At 38.7% G+C, this 26071-nt stretch overlaps 3 protein-coding genes across 7 annotated transcripts; 2 read left to right on the top strand and 1 right to left on the bottom strand.

Moving 5' to 3' along the window:
- The first annotated feature begins 475 nt into the window (after nucleotides 1-475).
- slc16a5a (solute carrier family 16 member 5a) lies at nucleotides 476-11548 on the top strand. 3 transcript variants are annotated; one of them, XM_077200815.1, is made up of 5 exons: nucleotides 476-911; nucleotides 1942-2350; nucleotides 4701-4844; nucleotides 5651-6472; nucleotides 9903-11548. In XM_077200815.1, the coding sequence occupies exons 2-5, from the start codon at nucleotides 2047-2049 to the stop codon at nucleotides 10148-10150; spliced, it is 1518 nt and encodes a 505-aa protein (XP_077056930.1). In that variant the 5' UTR covers nucleotides 476-911; nucleotides 1942-2046; the 3' UTR covers nucleotides 10151-11548. The 3 variants fall into 3 exon arrangements, with proteins under 3 accessions (XP_077056930.1, XP_077056931.1, XP_077056932.1); XM_077200816.1 differs by having other exon boundaries at nucleotides 576-911; nucleotides 1617-2350; XM_077200817.1 differs by having other exon boundaries at nucleotides 613-1053.
- Nucleotides 11549-11913: 365 nt separating this feature from the next.
- Nucleotides 11914-21333, top strand: tap2t (transporter associated with antigen processing, subunit type t, teleost specific). Of its 2 annotated transcripts, XM_077200812.1 has the most exons (13): nucleotides 11914-12207; nucleotides 12471-13009; nucleotides 13157-13271; nucleotides 13379-13509; nucleotides 14776-14981; nucleotides 15119-15316; nucleotides 15418-15546; nucleotides 15628-15816; nucleotides 15900-16073; nucleotides 18137-18296; nucleotides 20092-20228; nucleotides 20321-20531; nucleotides 20818-21333. In XM_077200812.1, the coding sequence occupies exons 2-12, from the start codon at nucleotides 12478-12480 to the stop codon at nucleotides 20528-20530; spliced, it is 2181 nt and encodes a 726-aa protein (XP_077056927.1). In that variant the 5' UTR covers nucleotides 11914-12207; nucleotides 12471-12477; the 3' UTR covers nucleotide 20531; nucleotides 20818-21333. The 2 variants fall into 2 exon arrangements, 1 of the variants encoding a protein (XP_077056927.1); XR_013194430.1 differs by having other exon boundaries at nucleotides 11925-12207; nucleotides 18137-19059; nucleotides 20321-21333.
- On the bottom strand, nucleotides 20487-25758 carry faap100 (FA core complex associated protein 100). 2 transcript variants are annotated; one of them, XM_077200805.1, is made up of 9 exons: nucleotides 25401-25758; nucleotides 25193-25308; nucleotides 23949-24604; nucleotides 23095-23313; nucleotides 22830-22986; nucleotides 21699-22566; nucleotides 21505-21621; nucleotides 21335-21421; nucleotides 20487-20945 (listed from the first exon to the last, which is right to left on the bottom strand). In XM_077200805.1, the coding sequence occupies exons 1-9, from the start codon at nucleotides 25545-25547 to the stop codon at nucleotides 20814-20816; spliced, it is 2499 nt and encodes an 832-aa protein (XP_077056920.1). In that variant the 5' UTR covers nucleotides 25548-25758; the 3' UTR covers nucleotides 20487-20813. The 2 variants fall into 2 exon arrangements, with proteins under 2 accessions (XP_077056920.1, XP_077056921.1); XM_077200806.1 differs by having other exon boundaries at nucleotides 23949-24127; nucleotides 25401-25679.
- Nucleotides 25759-26071: the final 313 nt, after the last annotated feature.

Below are 26071 nucleotides of genomic sequence, written 5' to 3' on the forward strand. Positions count from 1 at the left end.
AACTGATGTTTCATTTCCATGGAAACTCTGTAAATAATACTATTTGACTTGAAGGGATAGTTTATCCAAAAAAAATGTACGACTAAATATGTCTTGTTTCTTCCATGGAACACATTGGGAAGGATGACAGTCCATACCACTCACTTTTATAGTAGCCTAACAGACATTCCGCTCATCACCTTTTGTATTCCACTGAAGAAAGTTCCACAGACTTTTTTTTCGTTTTTTTTTCTTTAAATATCTCAGCACGATGGCTGTTGTCTACTTTAATTCAGGTGATCTAAATTTACATAAAAATGGTCGTAATATGTTTAACTTGTAAATGATGAGTAGCCTATTAAAAAATAATCGCTCCTGTTTTGGGTAAGAATAAGATGTTTGTTTTAGATTTAGAAACTGAGTGCACAAAGGACATCTGCGTCATTGGATCAGTAGCCTAGGTACTCTTACAGTTGGGGGTAATTTTACTTCTAATAATCATAATAGGCCTACTTGCTGTATGACTGGACTAAAAAACGCATTAGAATAACGTCTATGGGTTATATTTGCTAAACTACGCCAGCATATTGAAACCCGCCCTTCAGCGCGGCACTAGGCGGATGAGACCGCTCTGGGGGAAAGGCAAGAGGAAATGCCATACCATGCCATCGCCCTGGTGCTCAAATTTCCCTACGTGTAGACTGCTGTTAAAGGAGCCGTTACAAATGTAATGTAGCTCTGTCCATTTGTGTTATGTAGTCATACTGCAATATGTGAGAGAACAGGCTGTTACATTCGCCTTTGCTTAATCGGCTGGAGCCTGAAACTGCTCCGACTCAGTGTCTCCTCCTTCCTACTGCTGATATGACTGTCTCCGCAGCCTCCTCACAGAGACGCGGCACTGGCGTGGATGCCTGAAAATACGCTAAAAGGTTCGTTTGTTGTTTAGCTTTTCAAGCTTTGAATTTTACGTGTTTGAGCATGGCAATACGCCTTTCCCCACCCGTATCGTACTTGAAGAACAGGGTGAAATTTTGGCATTGATTAGTGTCGTCCCGGTGGTGCCAATTTCAGGTAATTTCAATAAAACGCTGTTTGTTTTGAGAAGCTTACTTTAGGTCTTTAGGTCAAACACGTCTAAGGTTTTTTTTATTTGTTTTTCTAAAGTGTTTTGGCAGCAATTGTAATCACATAAAGGATAGCCTACACGCATCGGCTTTTCGTTTAGTTTCTTTGTTGTTTATGTATAAAGTCGTTTCTTCCGGGAAAGCAGATCTGTCATTATGTCATCATGTTCAGAACACCCTAAAACATCTGTAGAAACTGAAGAGTCGAATCTTTTTATCTTTTCGTTCAGTGTTACACTAAGTTACATCGCAACGCCAGGTCGTGACACATGAATGTCTTTTTTATGAAAATATTTGTCATAACTACTCACCCTCAGGTTGTTCCAAAGCTGCATGAGGTTCTTTCTTCTGTTGAGCACAAAAAAATGATATTTTAAAGAATGTGTTGACAGACAGTTGACTGGGTGCCATTGACTTAGTTACATATAGTAGGAAAAAACAATACTATGGAAGTCACTGTCTGGTTACTATACCAACCTTATTCAAAATGTCTTCCTTTTCATTCAACAGATGAAAGAAACCAATTCACTGACTTGAAAGATTACAAGAAAAACAAAAAACGACTACATCCAGATGTATTAGGTTTTTGACAAATGTTCATTTGGTTAATACTAAGTTAGACTACAGATGAAACAAACTGAAAAAATTATAAGGTGGATGTGATAATAACCTGGCCTTCCCCCTCTGGCCCACTTAAACTTGAAAAGTACACAAAGAGGAGTTTGACTAGTTAGTAGTACTAGAGTACTAGAACTTCCTTTTTGTAGCTCCGCCTAATATTTTGGCCTAATTCCCCCCCCCCCCCCCCCCCCCCCCCCTTATTTTGGTGATATAGAATATACAAGAATGTGTTTCCCTGCTCTTCTGGTGCTGAGAGCCCAAAGCACCCTGGATCAGGTGGAAAAAACGGCAGTGGCTTGATTACCATCATTTAGGAAACATGGCACCTCAACAACCTTCCAGCATGGAGGAGCAGACAGGGGAGCAAGATGAGCTTGAATCTGAGGGAGAGAAACAAGGACCAGGCCCTCGTTCTGATCAAGATCATCCAGCTAACTGCGATGCTCCAGATGGAGGCTGGGGATGGGTGGTCCTGGTGGCTACCATCCTTGTCTTAGCTCTGACACTGGCCTTTCCCGCATGCATTGGCATCTTCTACTTGGATCTTCAGGAAGAATTTAATGCCAGTAACAGTGAGACATCCTGGGTGCCGTCAATAATGACGTCAGTTCTGCATGCCGGAGGTAAGAATGTGATATAGTCAGTTTTTGTTTAGAGGGTGCTTAACAGTTTGTAATTTCTTCTACACTAGCAACACCAAATAAAATTGCAAAAATAATGACTTTCAGACAGGTTTCCTGAACACTTCGCACATCTACCATTGGTCAGACAAACAAGAAGTCCCACCCCAAAACTTACGAGCCAATGTGGTGAAATCAGGCTGTTTAAAAAACAGATCAATATTCTGAAAGTGCCACAGAGTCACAGTATTTAAACTTTTTGGGAGAATAAACCTACAAATGGTGTTCTTATAGTTGTGTCTCTTAATAGAACTTTAACTTGCAAAAATGCATAATTTTGTTTAATCAAATGTTACCTCTTCATCGGTAACTGTACTGAATGCATAAGTATGCAGTTCATATAGTGTTATACAATTATTTTGGTGTAGATATGCTTTAAATAAATTTATTTTCTCTCCACTGTGAGAAGGAAGTTGTGGTCATTATCTGATTAAGCTACAGTGCCTTGCAAAGGTATTAATTCCTCTTTAATTTTTTTCACATTTTCTTGTGGCTGCCTTGTGTTAAACCACTTTACATTACTTTACATTACTTTTTTCACATTAATCCACAATCCACACACCACAATGACAAAGCAAAAAACACATTTATGACAACTTTGCAAATGTATTAAAAAGGAAAAACAATAAGTACATTCCATTAGAATTTGTACCCTTAATGTAGTACTTAGTTAAAGCGCCTTTTACAGTCTCAAATCTTTTTGGGTATGATGTGGCGAACTTTTCACATCTGCATTTGGCAATTTTCTGCCATTCTTCTCCTCAGATCCTCTCAAGCTCTGTCAGGTTGGATGGGAATCATCGGTGGATAGCCATTTTCAGGTTTCTCCAGAGATGTTCGATTGGGTTCAAGCCCAGGCTCTGTTTGGGCCACTCAAGGACATTTACAGAGTTCATAAGCCACTCTTGCATTATCTTAGTCATGTATGATTACATGTGCTTGGGGTCACTGTCCTGTTGGGAGGTGAACCTTCTGTCCTGTCTGAGGTTCTGAATGCTCTGGACATGGTTTTCATTAAGGCTATCTCTATTTGCTGCGTTGAGCTTTCCATACCCTGACAAGTCCCCTAGGCTCTGCCGCTGAAAAACACCCCCACAGCATGATGCTTCTTCCACACACTTTACTGTTAAGATGGTATTGTGCAGGTGATGAGCCGTGCCTGGTTTCCTCCATACATTTATGCTTGGAACTGAGGTTCATCAGACCAGAGAGTCTGAGAGTGTCCTTTAGGTGCCTTTTTCAAGTGGGGTTTCATTTGTCTTCACCGAGGAGAGGTATTGAGTCTGGCCACTCTGCCATATAGCCCAGATAAGTGGAGTGTTGCAGTGATGTTTGTCCTTCTGTAAGTTCCTCCCATCTCCATATATGATCATGGAGCTCAACTATAGTGACCATCAACTTCTTAGTCATCACTCTAACCAAGGCCCTTCTCTATTGATTCCTCAGTTAGGCTAGGAGGCCAGCTCTAAGAAGATTCCTACTTGTTCCAAGCTTCTTACATTAAGGATTATGGAGGCTACATGATTCTGTGAACCTTCAATGCAGCAGAATTTTCCTCCATATCTGTGTCTTGACACTTAATTTGACTTTGTGGCTTGGTTTTTGCTCTGATATGCATTCTCAGCTGTTAGACCTTTTATTGAGAGGTGTGTGCCTTTCCAAATCATACCCATTCAATCTAATATGCCACAGGTTAACTCCACTCAAAATGTAGTGACACCTACAAGTGACATTGGAACGCTCCTGAGCTAAATTTCAATTATCCAAGGGTAGGAATACTGTTTTTATTTTTTTATTTATTGTTTTAGTTTTAATATAATCTGTTTTGTATAATCTGTATTTTGCTCTGTCATTATGGTTGTCAGTATTATCTGTCAGTGTGGATTGATCTGAGGAAAAAAGTTATTTAAAGATGTTTAGCATACAAGTCTGCAACATAACAAAATTTGGAAAAAAAATGAAGGGGTACAAATACTTTCGCAAGGCACTGATTATTAGATCCAACAGACAGGGTATTTAAAAGTCATTATACACTTATCATACCCTTAGAGCGGTTGTCATTGTAGCAGTCATGTCATAATAACAAAAGAAGAACAGCTAGATCCAACATTTATTACACATACTTAAGTGTACCTCTTGAACTGCCATGTGTCAATTACCTGTATGTTGATATTTGCTTACATATTTGAACAAGGCAGTTCATTGGTGGTGTTTTCAGTAGCTGGTTGTTGAAAATGAGTAAGCTATCTCAAATGAAAGTTTTGTTTTTTTACTGTAAGCATTTTTCTTCCAGGTCCTCTGTGTAGTGTGCTGGTGGAGCGCTTCGGTTGCCGGGCGACAGTAATGTTTGGGGGAGTGCTTAGTGGTTTGGGGATGGCGGTCAGCTCTTTCTCATATACAATAGTTGACGTATACATCACTACTGGGGTCATCACAGGTCAGTAAGTCCCCAGAGGAATTGATAATGACATCTTGCTTGATCTGTATATGAAAGAGCAACAGCAGTGATTACATAAACGTCATTGTGATTATATAAAGAGTTATCACTAAGCGCTTTACCGCCTGACCTGACATGAATAATAATATGAATACAAATATTATGATGTTGTCATTTCTTGAGCACACAAGAATCCTGCTTATGATCAGCATGGCTGTTATTTGGCTGCAGGCATTCAGTACAACACCACTACTGCGAGTGTGATGCTGTTTTAATTATGTGTGTTTCATTCAAATGACCACCCACAAAAATAGTTCCAAATGTTAAAAATGGACGTACTGTAGCATAAAGCGGCAAAATAAATGTAAATGATAAATAAATGTATTATTTATATATAAGTTTCAAAATTTTTATTAATATAAATAAAAAAAATATAAATAATATAAATAATAATTAAATATTTGCTCACTAATAAATATTAATATTATTATTATTAAATAATAAATTAATGTATTTACATTTACAGCTCTGATAGTTGACAAGTAATTAATACATGATCATTTATTTTATATTATTAATTGATTGATTATTAATTATTAGATAATATAATATTGACTATCATTGTTTAATCGTATCTAAATGTGTTATTTAAATACACTTATCTATCAGATTTGATGTATTTATTATTCATTGATGATTATTTAGTACAATGAACTTCAGTTTTGTTTTGTAGTTTGTAATTCAGTTAGCAACTTTATAATCCATCAGTCAGTTCTGGATGATGCATGACCCTGTTTGTTTTACAGGCTTGGGCTTCTGTTTCAGTTTCCAGCCCGCTGTCACCATACTTGGCCACTACTTTGTGCGCCGTCGTCCTTTTGCCAATGCGATGTCCTCCACTGGAACTGCTCTGGGCCTGTGTACATTGCCCTTTTTAGGTGACTATCTGCAGAGTAAGCTGGGCTGGAGAGGAAGCTTTCTGGTGCTTGGCGCTGTGCTGCTCAACTGCTGTGTTTGTGGAGCCGTAATGAGACCGCTCAGGCCAGGCAAGCCCAAAAAGTCAGAGATGATGACCAACTGTCCCAGACCCCCAGCCAAAAAGGAATGTGTGCTGGGAATCTGTCAGAGCTTAGCCTCGTTCCTCAGAAAACACATGGCCTTTGACCTCTTCTACAGTAACCTGCGATTTCGGGTGTTTTCATTGGGCATCACTTGGATGATGCTGGGGTTTGTGGTGCCACTCATTTACCTGGTCCCGTATGCATCAGCTCACAAAATGGATCCAAGCCGAGCCGCCCTACTTCTTTCCATCCTAGGGTTTGTCAACATCTTTGTGCGGCCTCCCGCCGGAGTGCTCTTCAGCCTTTCCTGGTTTAAAGGTCGACACATCTATGTTTTCTCAGCCGCACTTCTAATAAATGGACTCAGTAATAGTATCTGCTGCATTTCTCCCAATTTCAATGTGCTGTTAATTTACGTGCTGATTTACGGACTGTCCATGAGCGTGGTAGGCTCACTAATGTTCACCGTCCTGATGGAGACAGTGGATATGAGTCTATTCCCGTCTGCACTCGGCCTGCTGTCCATCATGGAAAGCGTCACACTGCTGATAGGACCTCCCCTCGCAGGTAACATGAAAACTTTGTATTTTGAAGTATGTGTAGTGTAGGTCGACAGCACCATGTCACTGCCTGTATATGTACGACTCAAATGAGGTGTGTTCAAGTCCTCCTGGGAAGTTCGTATTTAAGCTTTGGAGAGTCGTAATTACGATGTCAGGTACGTTACTTTTGTCGGTGCAAGATGGCGGTGTACCTTCTCTTATCCCCGGTACACATTGTACGATATTGGGCTGTCCCAGACGAAAGATGACCAATTGTAGTGACTTCTGTGATCGTGGCTCCTAAACGGTGGTCCTACATCGTACCGTGAGAGAGGGTCAAATACGGTCGTTGTCGCTGTCTTGCGACCAAAGATAGTCTCCGATCAGTTTCTGATCAGTTTGACGTACCAAAGTTTATTAGACCCATGTCGTATAGTGCTATTTGTAATGATCTTATAGGATTGGCAAAATCGTCTGTAACAGGCTTTAAGTATACAAAAATACAGAAAGGTTTTTTACTCTACATCTAGAAAATGAGGAACAATGATTGTGCATCTGGTGTGTTTTACTTTTTTATGTTTTTAATTAATTTCTGAAAAATTATAGTCCACTAGAGATGTTGCATCCAATGAGGTTTTCAGTGACACGCTCCCAACTCGTAAACTCTGCGCTCAAAGAAAATCCAGAGTTTCTCGCTCATAATTATGACTTTGGGTTGTTGTTCATGTTTGCTTCAGCTCATAAATACGATCATTTCGACATGCCTTGAATGCAGAAACAAGGCATCTAAACTCCAGAGACCATCCATTGAAAACAGACAGGGACTGTTTTGAATGTGGTCTTGCTAGTATTTCAACATAATGTCCCTGCCCTCGACTTGAGACAAGTAGTTTCCATAGCAGGGGCGTTTCTAGCTTCTCATCATTAGTAGGGCGTTTAGCTCTAGCAACACCTGAAAGTGAAAAAAGTGAAGTGAAAGTTACACGTGATGGCCAAGTATGGTAACCCATACTTGGAATTTGACCTCTGCATTTAACCCATCCAAGTAAGTGCACACACATTAGGAGCAGAGTAGTGAGTAGTGAAGACACACACACTGCAAACGTGGATACACACACCCGGAGCAGCGGGCAGCCTTGAGTGGCGCCCGGGGAGCGATTGGGGGTTAGGTGCCTTGCTCAAGGACACCTCAGTCATATTCCTGCCGGTACTGGAATCGAACCAGCAACCTTTGGGTCACCAGTCCAACTCTGTTACCATTAGGCCATGACACCCCTGATAAACAAAACATTTAGTAAAGTAAAGGGTGGTTGACCTGAAATACTTTTGGAGATTTGGAAAGTAAACTGCATTTATAGCTAATGTGCATTCAGCTTTATGACCTAATATTATTGAAAGCCTATTTAGAACATTTGTACTTCAGTTGTCATAACACTTGACCATTTAGATTTGCTGAATCGGTCTCTTTTTAAAAAAAAATCTTGTTTAACTTATTTTCATAGGCTTGTGTGAATGGATTTAATTTTTTAATATATGATTAGTAAGACACTTTATTATGCTTTATTGCTAAAGGTGCTATATACATCTTTTTTATTTCTTTTTTATTTGTATTTTAAGTTGATTTATTTTATTATTTCAAACTGTGCAGCACTCAACTCTACAAACAGCTTGACTTTTAAGTAAAGTCACGTCTATTTAAAAAAAGAGTGTTATACTTTTTTCTAAAGGTTGAAATATATATATATATATATATGTGTGTGTGTGCTGCGGTGATATGCGAATTCCTTGTTGCATAACTTGCACACAACCATGCTCTTATCGACGCTTCCAACCATAGACATCATGATATCTATGCTTCCAACCACAGGGCCAACTAAAGTGGTCTCGTCAGCTTCTTCGTTCATGTTCACTGTGGTTTGTTGTTGTCTGAAGTCATGAACGCTATTTGGTGCTCCAGTATAATCGGTCCGCCGAAACTCAAGTGAGAAACGTTCCGCGGTGCGGAAAAATGTTTAACGCGTTTAATCTTAATGAACGCGTTAAGAGTCTGTAATTAATTTATCTTCATTAACGCGTTAAAGTCCCGGCCCAAATATTTAATATTATATGTATATTTTTTATTTTAGTTGAACATCCTCTACAGTTGTATGACCATATACCTTTTATTCTCATTTATATTTATTATTTCAAAATAAACTAAATTTATGGAAATTTAGTGAAGAAATAGTGACCAGAAACAGTACCTACAAAATAGACGTTGTTACACATTCATAATAATTTTACCCTAAAATCTTGATGTAAAAAAAATTATGAACTCATAATGTGTTTACCTAAAAATCGAACTGCTCTTATTCCAAGATCAGGTCCTGCTTGGATCAGGAAATGAACATTATTTCCTGTCATGTCTCAACTGTCCTGTCAAAGGAAAGGCCCATGCAAAATGTTAAAGGCATTCCCAACCATTCTTGTGTAACTATCTGTAAGGGAGTTTGTGCCTGTGTTTGAGTAAAGAATGGAATGTCTTCTCCATTGTAACAGCACTAATCTGGATTTGCCTCTTGGTGGGAGCGGAGGCTTTGTTCTCAATCTGTTCAAGCTTAACTGGCTCTTTCTCACACAGAAATGCCATTATTAGTTGAGCCAAGCACAACCTAGCACCTTGGAGTGCTACTACAGTAATACACATAACTAAGGAAAAAATAGGGTGGGGCTACATAAGCTCTTAAAGCTTCACAAACAGTCTTTTCAACCACACAGTATCGTTATTTCTGTGTTGCAAATATACATATTATCACAGAAGTACTGGGATAAAAGACTATAGTTCAGATATAAACAGTATTGAAACAAGTGAAGTCTTTACAAGTGAGTCATTGAATCAGTCATTCAAACTGCAAAAAATACATAATTCAGATTAATTAAACATTTCAAATAGACAGAGGTGAATAACATTTTGTCAGAACCTCCAGAAAATTGTATGTTATTTTGTTTAGTTGATTGAACCGTATGATAATCGTGATCTCTATTTGAAGAAAAAAAAGTCATGGTTTTGAAAAAAATAGTAAGCAGCACAACTGCTTTCAACATTTATATTAATAAGATAAGATTAATAAATGAGCATCAATAATAACTGATCAAAATTGTTCACTAAATGAGCATATTTAAAGAATTTCCGAAGGTCCATGTGATACTGAAGACCGGGCTGGCTGCTGAAAATTCAGCTTTGCCATCACTTTAAATTGTAGCAATATTTCACAATACGGTTTTACTGTATTATCGATCAAATAAATGCAGCTGTAGTGAGAAGAAGAGACTTCTTTCAAAAAAAAAAAAATATCTTGATTATTCCAAACTTGTTACCAGGAGTGTATAGGTTAATTTACAGTTTTTTTGTTTTGTTTTGTTTTTTACTGCTCTAGATATGAAAGGAATTGTTAAATGTTATCATATCTCTGCAGGAATGCTTGTGGACAGAACCAGCCAGTACACGTACGCGTTCCTGGCTTGCAGCATCTCAGTGGCCTTATCAGCTCTTTTCCTGATGGTTTCCTTTTACTGGCTGGACTCCCGTGATGCAGCCAAGAAGAACAGTTTACCAGCGTCTGGGTCTCCAGCTAAACCTGCAATCAATATGTCCACAGACTGCCAGTACAGCAGTGTGCCTACAGATGGGGACAAGACAAATAACCCATCATCAGAAGCATAAAACATCACAAATGTATGACCTGGATCAGAGTTATTTATGTTTTTGTAATTGTGATCCATATCAGGTACAAAAATATGTTACCCCATTTCTTAGTGTCATAGAATGTGCTGTTTTTAACTGTATCATTTCAGTGAGTGTCAAACCCTGGTTGTTTTGTACTTTGGTTTATGACACTTGCATTTGTAAAGATCCTGGTCTCATATCACTGGTTTGCCTTATACAGTATATGCCATGGCGAAACAATGCCATCCGTTAATTTTTAATTCAAGAAAATATTATAAATGCTTCTTCATTCCTGATCTAAAATGACAGAACGTTGAAGTTATTTGCCGCCCAGGAAATTAAGCTATTTGAAGCCAGGAATTTTTTCATCTCATGCCTTTATTCATTTTCTTCATTTTTCACCAGTTACACCTCTGTTCATTTTGGGGTTGGTAAGATTTTTGAAAGAAGTTTCTTATGCTCACCAATGCTGCATTTATTTGATAAAAATACAGTAATATAGTGAAATGTTATTACGACATAAAATAACTCTTTTCTATTTTAATATAATTTGAAATTCACTCCTGTGATTGCAAAGCCATTACTCCAGTCTTCAATGTTGTATGATCTTTCAGTAATCATTCTAATATGCTGATTATATTTTTAAATAGAAAGTTCAAAAGAATAGCATTTATTTAAAAGACATTTTCAATATTTTGTAACAATATATATGTCATCAGTGTCACTTTTAATACATCTTTGCTGAATAATAGTATTGATTTCTTTAAAAACAAAAAAACATTCTTACCAACCCCAAACTTCTATATTACACTGTGTTGTTTTATCATTTGTTTGCATCATTTGTGTCATAAGACGCACTGAAAACCCTGACCCTTATTGGAAGATTGTTGGTCTAATGTCTCTACAAATTCAGTACTGTAGGCCTATAATAAATGGAGAAAATAGTTTTGGTGTTATTCCACGTGGGCTCTTAAAGTGTTCTCAGTACAACTTAGTTAGTACAGACCCTCTTTAACCAAGACTTAATTATGTGCCCTTGGGGTGTTTGTTAGGTTCAAGGATTATACTGAATGAGATTGTGTTTATACAAAGGGCTCATTTTTATTGAGTGTGTTGAATTATTATTTACTGCTGAACAGAACAAGTGTCACATTTAACTTCTGCTGATATGTAAACTATCTTGTTGTCCTTGCTATGTTATTGTGTTACTTTACCAAAGCGAAGTGCTGTGAGCCCCATGAGAGAGAATAGGCCTAATTTATACCACAATGTGTAATATAAAGTATTTACTACAAAAAAGAGTTTATTTCTATACTCAATTTAAATATAAAACAAAGATGTATATAGATAAATGCTCTGCTTTTTCTTTTGCTATCAATAAACAAGCAGAATTATTGTTTGGCCTTTTTTCCCCCCTAGGTAAACCTGTACCCACTTTATGTTTAATGCTTGGAGAAAAGCCTTTTGTGATGATTTTTTTTTTTGAGCCATGTTTTAAAGCTTAGACGAATTTTAAGTGTTAACATCTGCCATAGCACGCTAAGCTATACTTTTCAAGGCATGGCATAGCGATATACATCCTCCTAAAACACATATACAAAACTTGCAATATTGATGTCAATGTGTTTAGAAAATGCCTGTATAATAATAGCTTTTCGATATCAAAATCCTTGTTTACATATATGCTCATGAGAGAAACAAAGGGCTGCACTTTCGTGAAAGGACAAGATTATTTGAATTTGCTCACAGCGCGCTCTGTTGGCCACTTGAAGAACAAACGAGCGTGGCCGGGGCCTGTGGACCGGGGTAGCGTAGTACGTCATGATTCGTCATACGCACTACATACATAGTTGAGATAAAAACGTTTTGTATACACCGAGGCTGCCTCGTTTTAAACAAACTATAAGCTTTATCCCACTATTTTCTAAGTCGATTCTTACTATTCGTATGCGCACTGACCTGAGAAAAAAAGAAAAAACAGTTTTGACGCCGCACACACGTGAAAGTGAAACCAAAAGTGATCCTCCGACAAAATGCAACAAGAACAACTAATGGTAAGAAAACTAAAACTTTATCATGTTTAGTGTTTACGCAATATATTTAAAAGTACTTGAGAAGATTATTGCTTCTAAAAACACCCTAAACCAGCCTAAGATGGTTTGCTAGTCTTTGCAGATTTAAATGGGTTTCGGGATTCTTTAGTTGGTCAGACGAAGAGACCAACTCACCCATCAGCTAAAACCAACCAAAAGACAAGTGTGACTGGGATATGGAGCCATTCTAGTCTGGTTTATCTGATTCCTCTTTGTGTTCTCAGTTTTAATATGATCTCAAAGGCGTACCCCATACCCAGAGCTGCAGCAGAACATTTCTGTCTGTTGTGCTGTGATCTTGTCATCTGGGCTTGTGTGTGGACATCATTACTGTGGCTGGATGGAGAGGGCAGTCTGGATCTATGGTGCCTGTGGGCTCTCAGGACGATCAGCTGCGTTGTGCTTTATTCAGTAATCACACATGTCTCTGACAGCAGCCGTCAGCCTTTCCTGAAGCGCTGGGTAGCCCTACTGAGCTTCCTACCTCCATTGTTTGATAGCATTCAGACAATGCTTCACGGGACTGGGAGATGCTTTAGTCCTGTTCCTGATCCTGGCATGGTGATCCTGAGCACTGCTACATCTACTCTCATATATATGGTGTGGGAGATGGCTTTCCCACACGGTGGACCATCTAAGGGTTCCAGGAACCAGAAGAAAGACGAAGAGGCCAGAGCACTCCTAATGAGGGTCATCCGCTACTCCAGGCCAGACTATCTTCATCTAGGGGCTGCCTTCATCTTCCTCAGCCTGGCGGCGCTTTGTGAGTGTTTTCACTGGTTGAGGAAACTAAAATATTGTCAGAATTAGTCTGTGATTTTAAATCTAAATCCTGATTTCTGTGAAACTTTTATCTACATAGACAAAACTATTGTAAACTAGATCCATAGTAATACCTTTTATTTTGTAGTTGAGACATTCATCCCATACTGCATTGGGAAAGTTATTGACATACTGAGTGGAAAGTACCAGCACAACAATTTCTTATGGGCCATTGGACTCATGGCACTGTGTTCACTTGGAAGGTCAGTGTAATATCAATCCAATGCAAAGATCTTACTAAAAAAATGTCTTCATGTACAAATTGGGTTTGTTTCTTGCAATTAAAATGTAAAATTATTGTGTCTTTAAGTTCTATGTTCACTGGTCTGCGCGGTGGGATGTTCATGTGTAGCCTCTGCAGACTCAACAAGAGAATACGACACCTGTTGTTCCAGAACCTCATGAAGCAGGAGATAAGCTTCTTTGAAGATAATAAACCAGGTATGATACCTGTTGCTACACTTTGGAAGTTGAAGTTTAGCACTAATTGTCTTTCAATGTAAATAGGGCAGATTAAATGAAACTTCACCCCGTCTATTTTTATAAATGCATGTTATAGATCTCATGTGTTTCTTTTTTGACCTTGTAATATGTAATAAGAATGTCATAACTGGACCTTTCAGTGAAAACAACAGACTTCTCTCTGATGATGTATGCAGGACTTCAATCTTTAAGTACACTTAAACCCTGACCCAGGAAAGCCTGTACTTTTGAGTGCAACGCCCACATCTTAAAATCCAATCAACAACCAATGCTTAGAATCAAGTCCCCGCCCTACATTTTTACTTTTTCGATAAATCATTTCACTCACATGTGCTTCACAATGCGAAAGACCTCATGCTACTTATGTTTCATCATGAATTATTTTTTAACACTACAAGCACTGCAATTTAAAAACACAGTGGCAAGTAAAGCCCAAAGTCATAGAACTGCTTCTTGTAGATGTTGACGAGAAATTTTTTTCTTGAGTTTGTACTGGTGTAAAACTGATTAGGTTCAAAGTACAGAAGAGAACTGAAGGCTTATGCCTTCAGCACATTGTATGTGCACATTGTATGATTTTGAGCTGTCCCAGACGAAAGATGACCAATCGCGGTGATTTCTGTGGTTGTGGCTCCTAAACGATGGTCCTACATCGTACAGTGTCACGGTTTTGCGACCTTGTAGCCTGTGATAATTTTCTGACAGTGTCAGAAATTTACCTTGATCATCTCACGGTGTTTAATGCTACGACCTTCGTTTACTGACTAAAATTTACACTTTGAATAATTTTTTATTTATTCGCGTTTTCAGGCCCCCCAAAACACCGTTGTCCTGTAAATGAACAGCCAAAATGCATAAAGAGTTTTCAGTTTTTAGTTGAAAATGGTGTGGTGTAAACAGCCCCTAAAACTAAACAACACAAACAGAATGACTGTGAGATGGGGTCATTTTTGACATGAAGAAAACAAGTGTAAAGATTTTTTGGAGACCATTTCACCTTTCTAATCATATCCACTATGTTTTTGTGTTCACATAGGAAGTGCCTCAAAAGTTTCACCAAGTTTTATACCAAGTAAAAAAAAAAGAGATTGCATTCTGCTGCATATTTGAGTATTATTTAAAGCTACAAAACTGTGCATATGTGATAATGTAGCCATTATTTAATATGACAATATTAAATAATTTATTATAATAATAAATATTATTTATTTATTTCTCTAACAGGTAGTCTCACATCACGTTTAATCTCTGACACTGATAAAATGGGACGTTCTGTGGCCATGAATGTGAATGTGCTACTGCGAAGCCTGGTGAAGACATGCGGCATGCTGTTCTTCATGCTGGGCCTGTCCTGCCAGTTAACCCTCCTTACATGCATTGAAATGCCACTTCTTGCTTTCATTCAGAACTCCTACAACAACTTCTCCCAGGTAAGTAACCTTCCTCAAGTTGGTTTCCTTTTAATTTAGACAAAGTTTAGACTTATAGAGCTGTCTTTCCTAACGGTCTATACTAATATTTTGGGGTAGACCATAATGAATTCATAATGCCTTACCTCCCTGATCAGAAAACATCCAAAGAGCTTCAGGACTGTGACGCAGATACTACAGAGCTGGCTTCTTCAGTCATTGGGTCGATGAAGACTGTGCGCAGTTTTAAGGCAGAGCATCATGAACAGCAGCGATATGAACAGACTCTCAACAGGAAGCTCCAGGTTTTGAGGCGTAAAGGTGTCTACAGTGCAATTCATCTCTTAATACGCAGGGTAAATCATATACATTTCTAAGTTGCATTCACTGTTCTTCTTTGTAGAAATTACAGTTCATTGATTCATACAAATGGCTATCTTCTTGCATTGCATTTTAGTTCATTACAGTGGGCTTGAAGGTAGCAATGCTGTTCCAAGGCCGAAATCTCATCTCGTCTGGACAGCTTAGCACTGGCAGCCTTCTTGCGTTTGTGTTCTACCAGAAGGACATGGTGACCAACATGAGGGTAAGATGGCCAGGTAAATTTTACAGTAATATGACCCTTCATTCAGATGAGACTAAATTCTGGCCGTAATTACATTCTCAGCATCTTCTATATATCTATGGAGACATGCTGAATACTGTGGGATCAGCAGTGAAGGTGTTCCAGCTGCTCGATAGGAAGCCACAGTTGAGAGAGGCAGGCCATCTTGCTCCAGAAAAGCTTAAGGGAAGACTAACCTTTGAAAAGGTCACCTTTTCCTACCACTCCCGTCCTGATCAAATGGCACTTAAGGTAAATGTTTTGTTTATTCCGCAAAAGCTAATCATAGATAGAACTAATGTGATTTGCATGTATTCATTGTTGAATTGTTGCAGTCTGTTACATTGGAATTGAGTCCAGGCAAGCTGACGGCATTGGTAGGGCCCTCTGGTGGTGGGAAGAGCTCTTGTGTCTGCTTGGTCCAAAGGTTCTATGATCCACAGGAGGGTGAGATGTTCCTGGATGGAGAACCTCTGTACCATTACCAACACCAGTATTTGCATAAAAAGGCAAGAATTGATTCACCAGCATTTACGACCGTATAACTCCAGGGGCCAGTTGTTCAAAAAACTTAGTCTGGATCAGAATCATCTGGATTTGGAAATCCCATGTTTTGCTATCCAGGATTAGGTAATCCGTTTTACTTTTGTGCCAGTTTTTTGTGCCAGGGGGGGGGGGGGGGGGGGGGGGGGGGGGGGGGGTTCGCTCTCAAAGAATGTTTGACTGGTTCATCTCTTATGATTGTGCCAATGTAGTTTACAAACAGTGATAAAAAGTCTTTTAATTAAATATAATATTTTTTGTCTGATATTTCCAGCAGTTTGGGGATCATTTTATGCTGCCAAAATCTTAAGGCTTAAAGGGTTAGTTCGCCCATTTAAGACATTTAGTTGTATGGAATCCTTACCAGCACTATAGTGCATACACACTGACCCGCTCTGTAGTCAGCTCCCTGGTCAGAGTTTTGGCCGCTGGAAGTTTTTCAAGAAAGTACTCCCGGTTAGTTTCCGGGGGCTCAAAACTGTGCGTTTTTACGTGAAAAAATTATTTGCGTTTCAAAGCTTGATTAATTTAACACACACACAAAAAACGCCGGACAAAATTCATACCTCAGTTTTAATCGGCACTATTTTCTTTACATTTCTATCAATCCGCCATGCTGTCAACGTCAACAGTGCTCACGTTCCGATCAGCTGTTGATAGCGCGACTCGTTGACAACATGTCTGACTGCGAAACTTCTGATGATGAAACCAATTTTAGCACAATGTCAGACGGAACAGATGAGGATGAAAGTAATTTTAGCACAACGCCAAAGGGATACCTTTATGAACCGGAGTATACCGATGCCGAAACTTCAACAGATGGGGATAGAACGGGAAGAGAGAGTGAACTAAATCAAATAGTTTTCTCAGCAAATTGTACCTATATCCCTATATACAGTTTTTATATTAGACATCTTTTCACGTGTTTTCCACTGGAGTCTAAACATCAGCTTGTTTACCGTACGTTACAGTTTAGACATGGGATCATAAAGTTAGTAAATAGAGCTTACCCGTGGTACTGGTACAGCAAAACTCTTTAAAATCAGTTTTTTTTCCCCTCCTTGGTTGGGGATGTAATCGTCTTCGCTGAAGTGAGCACTGCTTGATTATAATCCTTGATTCTGGATATTTTAGCTCCCGCAGAGTAGCCGATGGCAACCAGCCAAAGCGGTCTCTTAGCTATATCCGAAACAGGAAAACGATGGAATCTGAACGGTGATCCCGGCACATTCTTGTGGTCACAGCCTGGAAATGTACAAGTTCGGGCCATCGTTCATTTTCTACTTTTTACGTCGTTTCGTAATCGATTGTGTAAACACTATGGAACAGCTGATCGGAACTAGCACCATGTAGACGTTGACAGCAACGCGAATTGATAGAAATGGAAAGAAAATAGTGCTGATTAAAACTGAGGTATGAATTTTGACCGGCGTGTTTTTTGTGTGTTAAATTAATCAAGCTTTGAAACGCAAATAATTTTTCACGTAAAAACGCACAGTTTTGAGGCCCCGGAAACTAACCGGGAGTACTTTCTTGAAAAACTTCCAGCGGCCAGAACTCTGACCAGGGAGGTGAGGTGACTACAGAGTGAGTCAGTGTGTATGCACTATAGTGCTGGTAAGGGTTCCATACAACTTCATGTCTTAAATGGGCGAACTAACCCTTTAATCAGAAGTCTAATGTCTACTTATAATTTATTACTTAAACAGTTTAAAAAATGTGTGTATTTTATGATTTTTTTTAATCAAATATATCCCAATCTTACTAAAAAAGTTTTTAACACAAATTTATGATTTAATCCAGATCAAAACCAAGATTGGATTTTGTGATCTAATCTGATTTCAGAATCCTTTTTTTCTTTTGAAAAACACATATTCAAGATTTGATACAAATCCAATAACCAAAATCTGATCCGATAACTTACGAACAACTGACCCCAGGAGAGATGTGAAAACATTCCATTCCAGTGGATGGTTTGGTGAGACAGTAGTTTATAAAACTACACATTATTCTCTTTCATTTGGCTCAGGTGGCGATGGTATCCCAGGATCCTGTGCTTTTCTCTGGCTCTGTGAGATATAATATTGAATACGGTTTGCAGGACTGCACACTTGAAAGAGTAGAAGCAGCTGCTCGCAAAGCCAATGCACACAACTTCATATGCAAATTGGAACAGGGATACAACACAGGTAGATATAACTAAAGAGGCACCGATATAGCCAATATCACATTTTTATACTTTTATGTCTAAATAAAAAATAAAACTGACCAAAAAAGTCATTTAAAATATCCCTAGAAGTGAATGTAGGCATCACATTATACTGTTCCGTATGAAAAATATTCATTTTGAGATTTGCTAAAGAATGTTATTAAAGGGTAACTAAACACTAAAACAACTTTTTTTGGTTAATTATCTGTAAGAATGGAGCTTCATAAATGCTGTTCATTGATTCGAGTACATTTTTTGACATTTTGGTATAAAGTATTTTAATTTTCCAATATATGGTGTAAAAACGTCTGAGTGCTGCCCTCTTCAGGTTAAACGGAAAGCTCCTGCAGTAGGGGTACTCTCTGACGTAGAATACTCTCTGACGTCACTCTGTCACGCCCTTGGTGCGAGCTCACCACGCCCTTGGCAGCCCCTGGTATAAAAGCATCTGGTTCCTCAAAACTACTGTAGCGAGTCAGGAGTTGGAATTACAAGTATTGAAAACGATCAGGATATATACTGTATATATTAGCATCTAGTTAGCATAGCATTTATATAGTTATTTAGATTATTTCGTGTAGCCTAGGTAGTTAATCTCGCCAATCTCTCCAGTGTGCAACCTGCATTTTACGTGGGATTGCTTCTCCAACGCAATGGAGGTGGAAATGGGCTTCTCCACACAGCTCGCGCTGCCAAACGCTGCTCTTCTTGCATGAACTCCACCACCGCAGCGGCGTCATGATGTGAGTGAGCATATATTTTTAATCACAATTTATGTTCCTTCTTATTAGGCTAAAGTTAATCCTCTGGTGTCGACAAACGCGCCGGCGCGATTTGCTGATTATTTTTTTCACATAGCAGCAAAATATAATGAACTTAATGGTAATAATAATCCTGGAAAATAATACCTCAAAATGACTGAATATAAGAATAATCGGATACCGATCGCGATGCGGGAGTCAAGACCGCAGTTTGAGCTGGTGTCCACACTCCACACAGACAATTCACCCTCCTCCACTTCAGGTGAAGGTGGGGGAGAAAAGTTCTCGACTTCAAATGACCGCTCTGTTGCAAAGCTACTTGCGTCACTCCATTTTAGCTAGTTTGATAGCAGCTGTCACTGCGGGTCTCAGGTGCACGCCCCCCCACTCGGCCCCGCCCTTGGTTCGTCGCCTCTATCTCCGCTGGGCTCTGCTCACTTTTCCAGCATTTTTCAAATATTGCCAGTGGGTGGAGTCAGGCTTTGACCAGGGTGTTAGTTACCCTTTAAATTAGTATTTTTGAAGATTGACTTTAAAGGGTTAGTTCACCCAAAAATGAAAATTCTGTCATTAAGTACTCACACCCCTGTCGTACCAAACATGTAAGACCTTCGTTCATCTTCAGAACAAAAATGAAGATCTTTTTGATGAAATTGAGCTTTTTGTCCCTCCATAGACAGCTACGCAACTACCACTTTGATGCTACAAATCCATATGAATTGACTGGTTTAGTCCAAATTTTCAATCGCTTTATATGATGAAAATATTTAATTTAGTCTTTTATTCACGTATAAACATTGATCAGCAAACATAATCAGAAGCTCAACCAAACCTGCTTGACGCACGAGAAACCTCATTGGTTCTTGCACGCCAAGCAAACATGCTTGAGCTTCCATTTACCACAACTGATGTGTGAGTTGATGAATAAAATATTTATAAATCAGTTACATGGTACTGATTTGTGTATCCCTAAAAATAAATCGAGTTGGTTAAATGTTAATGCTTTTTCTATAGATGTTGGCGAGTGTGGCGACCAGCTGTCGGCAGGGCAGAAGCAGTGCATTGCTATAGCCAGAGCTCTGATAAGGGACCCACAGATTCTTATCTTGGATGAAGCCACCAGCCACATGGACAGTAGCACACAACAAGCAGTATGAACTCCTATTGAATTAATACTAAATCTGCAGAGTAATTATTTTTAAGCTGCCCATTTATAGTGTCTATTCATGATCTTATTTCCCAGGTTCAAGATGTGCTCAATAGCATAACGGATCAGACAGTGCTGGTAATAGCTCATCGTTTGGAGACTGTAGAGAAAGCAGATCACATTATCTTCATGGAGGGAGGAGAAGTCGTGGAGCAGGGAACACATCGGCAGCTCATGGCCAAAGAAGGAAGATACTATCGGCTCAGAGAAAAGCTTTTCAATCTGGAGACACAACCAGTTGGCTAAAGTATCAGATTTGTGGATAGATTTTACAGAGTCTTCAGTATACACTCACAGACTACCTTTCATGTAGATTTAACAACAAATTCTAGTGTAGATCTGTGTGGAGATTGAATTTTTTTTGTACATTTCTCCTTCTGTTTATATAACAGTGTTTTGTTCATTTTGTTAAGTGACGATGCATGGGAAACACAGCGTGGGCTTTGTATTCTAAAAGTAAAACAGTATGAAACAACCTCTACTGTATTACAAAATATATGTAATACACAATTTCGTGTGTGTATTTAAATCAGAGAATGACCAGTGGGTTTGCCCTCAGCTGCAGAAAAACGCGGAACAAGATCTCGGAGCGGTTATCCGTCTTCATTGTCCCACCAAGAGCTGCTTGATTTTGAGCATCCTGGAGATCTTTATAAAGAGACTGACAAAAGAAGAAAAAAAATGTTATTGAAATAAGCAAAACTGTCTGATATATGTGAATTAATACTAATCACAAAGTAAAGGTACAGCCACAAATGTTGCAGACAAAAAAAAATCCATTGTCAATGTGTAGAGACGCATGAAGCCCTCATGCCGAACTCCAGATTGAAAAGAGGTGTGTGTGAGAGCGAATGTAAGAGTCTGCATGCCTGTAATAGAATGTGTATCTTTTTCAGTTTGATAGTGATTTTTTCCCCCCATTTTTTTTTAAATAACTGGATTTTTGCAGCAAAGCAATGGTAAATGTGGTGGCACCTCTAGACTTTAATGCAAATGGTGTAATCTAAGCATGCAAGAACGAACAAATAAAATAAAGGTAATCAGATCTACCTCAACGTGTCGTACAGCTTCACACAAGCTCTGTGCTTTTATCTGCTTTGTATGGCAACATTTTACAGTCGAGTCTCTCAACAAGACCTGTTGAAAAAGTAATGATCCCCAAATTAGATTCAATTGTAGGTAAATGTTAGAAAAATATAAATATTTTATTATAAAAGTACCTGTAGACGCCTCAGAATGGCATGATGCAGTCCACACACCGCTGCCACAGATGTACTCTCCACCCGAATCTCCAGGACTTCAAGAGGTCCTTCAGAACATAAATCTCCCAGTGTCACCTTGAGGAAAGACATGAGTAGCTCATTCTAAATGATTCATGATCGTAAATGAGTATTGAGTAGTATAAAGTCAGCACCTCTTTGGCCATAATCTTGACAGAGCGTCCATCTGGGCTGTAGGCACAAACCACTGGGCTTTGTACAGACTTTGCTTGTCCCATCACCTCTGGTGATACCAACCAGTTTAGCACAGACACACATGTTTCTGAACTGCTGGTTACTGAGATGTGCAGTTTGGCCTTTAGAAGCTCGGATGATACTCTGATCAGCACTACAACGGGCCCTGACTTGGAAGTTGTATCGGAATCTTTGGTTAACGCTCCTCTGGCACGCAGGAAGGCTTGAATGCCATCCCTAAAACTGTCGTGTCTGGTGTTACCATGAGAAAATGATCCCTCTAGCCTTAAAGCATCAAGCCAATCCACTGTTATAGAATTCAAAGGTGCACTGATGCAGCCCATCTCTGTTAAGAGCTGGGAAACAACAAGAGAAGATGCTTCAGGGCTGAACAGATTGGAGAGGGAGAAGGTGAGAGAACAGTAGACCTTCACTGGCAGAGACAGCCCATCAACGGTTTCAAGAGGAATGGTTACATCCAGTTTCTGATCAGAATCCAGTTTCTTCAATGGGAATGAGTATGTCCTGGATGAGCTCTCAATATTTGAATATTGGGATAATGGGTGGACCTGAATGCACAGAGTCCAGCCATGCTCCAATGTACATCCACTTGAATTTTCAAGCACACATGTAAGAGTCAAAGAGTCTCTTTGGAGCAAGGAGCTCCATCTAGCCACACCATGACAGCTGATTGGATGTTTGGTGCCCATATTAAACTTTTTTTCATTCCCATGGGTGTCCAACAGTAGGCTGCAAACATTTATGACTTGATTCAGACGTTTGAGAGACTCATTTTTCTCCTGAAGCTTGTGTTTCAAGGATTCTGCCCTGCAGAAGACAGTAACAAAAGGGTCAATGACGTGACACTCATTTTGGTCGCTCAATTAATTTATTTTTTTAAAATTCATACAAACAGTGACTTGTATATTAAAGAGAAATAAACCAACATGAATACAAACTTTTAAATTAGATTTTTAAAAGATTCTTTATCACTGACACTGTTGTATCCCATTGACTCAAAATGTGACATTTTGGTTTAGGCGTTGGAAAAACAGAAGTTATCCTTTTTTATGATGAGGCATGAAACAGACCTCTCCCAGATGTTTCCGATGGAAGCCAGTAGGTCCTTCACTCTCTGTCCTGCTAGAGATGGAGGTAACCTGGGCACATTTACTTTTTCAGATGCTTGAGGAAGGTTCACTCGAACCAGTCTTCCGCTCAAAGATATGCCCATAAGCTGCACAGATCCTTGTAATTCAAATACAAACAATTTGCGTTAGTGACTTAAGAATTAAAACACTTAAAAGCCTGGTAAACAGCATAGAGACTGATCAGAATGCAATGCATCAACCGTACCTATGGGGTTAGTATATGGCCGGGCAAGTGCTATAACCCTGCATACACCAAGACTGTCTGAGGTCAGAGCTTGCAGCTGGGACTCATTTCCTGTGGCTTCTGATGAAGATATTGTGGTGAACTGAAGTGTGTGTAGGTCATTGAGAGAGCTGTAATACAGCCGTTTATCATCAACACAAACACACAGCACTGGTCCTCGTACACTATGCTCATTGAAACCTGCAAAATGTGAATTTAACAGATTACCAAAACTGATCTATAATTTATTCAAAACCATTGAATAAAAAACATTGCAACAACTGTCCTGATATCCAAATGAAGAAAAAAAGCTAATTCTTGAATAGAAAACCAAAATGGTTTGGTATTATGTATTATTATTTCTTAGAAAAAAATACTTTAACAAAACTGCCTATTGATTTTTTTTGTCCGGTTGTAAAATGTCATGTGGTGCAACTCCCCAAAATCGTAATTATATTTATGAATGAATCTTAATTACATTTATGAAGTCATGATAGCGACAAAAAGCCTTGAAAAATATATTTTAAACTTCTTTGAATATAATGTGTATACCGTATTCAAGATGTAAGGAAATATTTTACTATTTTTTTTTATATTTGATGGTTATACCACATGACACTTTTCCAGACATTAAACTAAAACATCTTAAAAATGGTATAAAGTTTTTCAAAAACAATATGAAACCTGTACAAAAAGAAAATGAGAACATTTAAAAACAAAAAAGGCATATACATTAAACTTTTTTAAAAAGATCTTTCCTTTCCTTTATTGTCGACAATCTTATTGACTGTCAAATCAAAATATGTGTAATACAAGCACATTCATTTCATTCTTACTATAATCTGCCTCTTTTCCTTCCGAGCTTGATTGTTTACTTCTGACCATTAGAAGTTTGCCTCTTTGACCAACTGCGATGAGACACTGAGGTCCGTGTTCTCCAGAGACCCAGGTTCCGACAAATACGATTGGCTGCTCCAAGCTCTGAAGAACTCTGATTGGAGATCTCTGCTCTCCTCTTGGACCAACCAGGGTGGGAACGAGCAAAGGAAAGCAGCAAATACGTCCATCAGGTAAACCACATAGAATGACTGGAGAATTGACTAAAGAGGAATCCACTCCAAATAAGAGCCTGAAAAGACGGGGTTCAAGATAAGGATGGAGGACAGACTGTTGAGAGTTGACTGACGTGGAGCCTTTAGGGTAGATGCAAGTCAGCACCGGAGGACAGTTCACACTTTTTTCTTTGTCTGTTATGTTTACACGGCATGAGTTTACAGTCGCAACCTGGAAACATGCAAGTTTACGAAGGGGTCTGGATCCAGGCTCTTCATAGAGATCAAAACTCCAGATGGACTTGTGAAGACTAAGAGTCACAAGGATCTTCTCAACTATGGTAAATGCTTGCAGACTGAAATTTTTCAGGACAATGGAATCATCTGATACAATATTGAGCACACGGTCAGGACTTTTGCTTGCCAGGACAGAGGGAGAACTAGTAAAAAATAAGCATAGAAAACAAATTATAAAAATAAAGTTCCACATTAGTGACTAAAGAAAATCTAAAGATCCATTGAAATTGCTTGACGAATGCAGTTTTCCTTCCTGTAATGACATATTTATGGACACATTTCCTTTTGAAATTTACTTATAGCAACTCTGCTAGGAAAATGTACATAAAATGACTGGATGACTGCATTTAATTTATGTTGTAGAAAAAAAGTGAATTCTAAATGTGAATTGATACACATGTGTTTTCAGTTAAACGGAAGCTCAAGCATTCAATCTGTTCATTTAAAGCGAAAGATTCTCTTCATTAAATTTGGTCTAAACTGCTCAATTCAAATGGATTTGTTTTAAGATCTCTTTATGAACTTTTTGAGGAGTCAAAGTGGTAGTTGCGAAGCTGTCAATGGAGAGACAGAAATCTCTCGGATTTCATCAAAAATATCTTAATTTGTGTTCTGAAGAAAGTCTTGCGGGTTTTGAAGGCGAGTAATTAATTACAGAATTATCATTTTTGGATGAACTAACACTTTAAGTGATCTAAGAAATATGTTATGGCAGATATTCCTAACGTTACCTGAGCTGTGGTAGAGGGGTGCAGTAAAGCCCGCCGTTCGCGCAAAGTGCATAAAGCCGATTTTTATCGTTACTTAATGCCAAATTGGTCACTGAATCTTCAAACTGCATTACGGTCTGAAAAAAAAACAACAACATGTATTGAGTGAGCTTGCAGAAAAGTAGTCTGGTATAGTACAACACAAAAGTTAAAACAACCATGCACTTGCCGTGACTCTCCTCTCCTCGACATTGAATACGAGCACATCTCTGTGTCCGCAGGCCAAGAAAAGATTCGTGTCGTCCTGTATGATGCGCACTGAGTCTGACTGAAAGTCACTGAACTCAGAGAGATACTCCACACTGCACCGCTCCATTATATGATGTCACACAGATCTGTTTTACATCCTCCACAGAGTTTACTCCCACTTAAAAGACTCTTTCGTTTCGGATAATAATAGCTCACAGATTTAACCACATAACAGAAATACTCGCGACTGTTCCTAACTTTTTTCATGCACCCGGCGCCTAAACAGTGACCAATGAGGATATTAGGATCAATGTCTTCTTCTTCTCACGGAGTTTTATGGCGGTTGGCAAACCAAATTTCGGTGCATTAGCGCGACCAACTGGACTGGAGTGTGAAGCACTAATCAGCATGTGGAAATTAACAACTTAAATAAACAAAAGTATGACAAAAAAATAAAAATAACAAAATAAACGCACACACAAAAAAATTAAAATAATAATAATAATTTTAACTCAATTATTATTACTTTAACAAATTTTATAATAGCACTATTTGATCTTGTTCTTCATCTACTTCATCTACTTTCAAAATGATTTCCATATTAAATGATTCAACAGCCAAGTTCCTTACTTCCTTCATAAGTTCTAACCT

The sequence above is a fragment of the Siphateles boraxobius genome, unplaced genomic scaffold (assembly GCF_051911475.1).
Source record: "Siphateles boraxobius isolate OS27281-9 unplaced genomic scaffold, OSU_SipBor_1 46, whole genome shotgun sequence".
Taxonomy (NCBI): domain Eukaryota; kingdom Metazoa; phylum Chordata; class Actinopteri; order Cypriniformes; family Leuciscidae; genus Siphateles; species Siphateles boraxobius.

Coding starts and splice junctions, on each gene's coding strand:
- tap2t (XM_077200812.1), top strand. CDS start 12,478: ATGATCTCAAAGGCGTACCCCATACCCAGAGCTGCAGCAGAACATTTC. Junction 13,510..14,775: donor CTTTGAAGATAATAAACCAG/GTATGATACCTG, acceptor TTTCTCTAACAG/GTAGTCTCACATCACGTTTA. Junction 20,229..20,320: donor ACAGTAGCACACAACAAGCA/GTATGAACTCCT, acceptor CTTATTTCCCAG/GTTCAAGATGTGCTCAATAG.
- faap100 (XM_077200805.1), bottom strand. CDS start 25,547: ATGGAGCGGTGCAGTGTGGAGTATCTCTCTGAGTTCAGTGACTTTCAG. Junction 22,567..22,829: donor ATCGGAAACATCTGGGAGAG/GTCTGTTTCATG, acceptor TGTCTTCTGCAG/GGCAGAATCCTTGAAACACA. Junction 20,946..21,334: donor AAGCTGTACGACACGTTGAG/GTAGATCTGATT, acceptor TTCTTTTGTCAG/TCTCTTTATAAAGATCTCCA.
- slc16a5a (XM_077200815.1), top strand. CDS start 2,047: ATGGCACCTCAACAACCTTCCAGCATGGAGGAGCAGACAGGGGAGCAA. Junction 2,351..4,700: donor GTCAGTTCTGCATGCCGGAG/GTAAGAATGTGA, acceptor TTTTTCTTCCAG/GTCCTCTGTGTAGTGTGCTG. Junction 4,845..5,650: donor CACTACTGGGGTCATCACAG/GTCAGTAAGTCC, acceptor TTTGTTTTACAG/GCTTGGGCTTCTGTTTCAGT.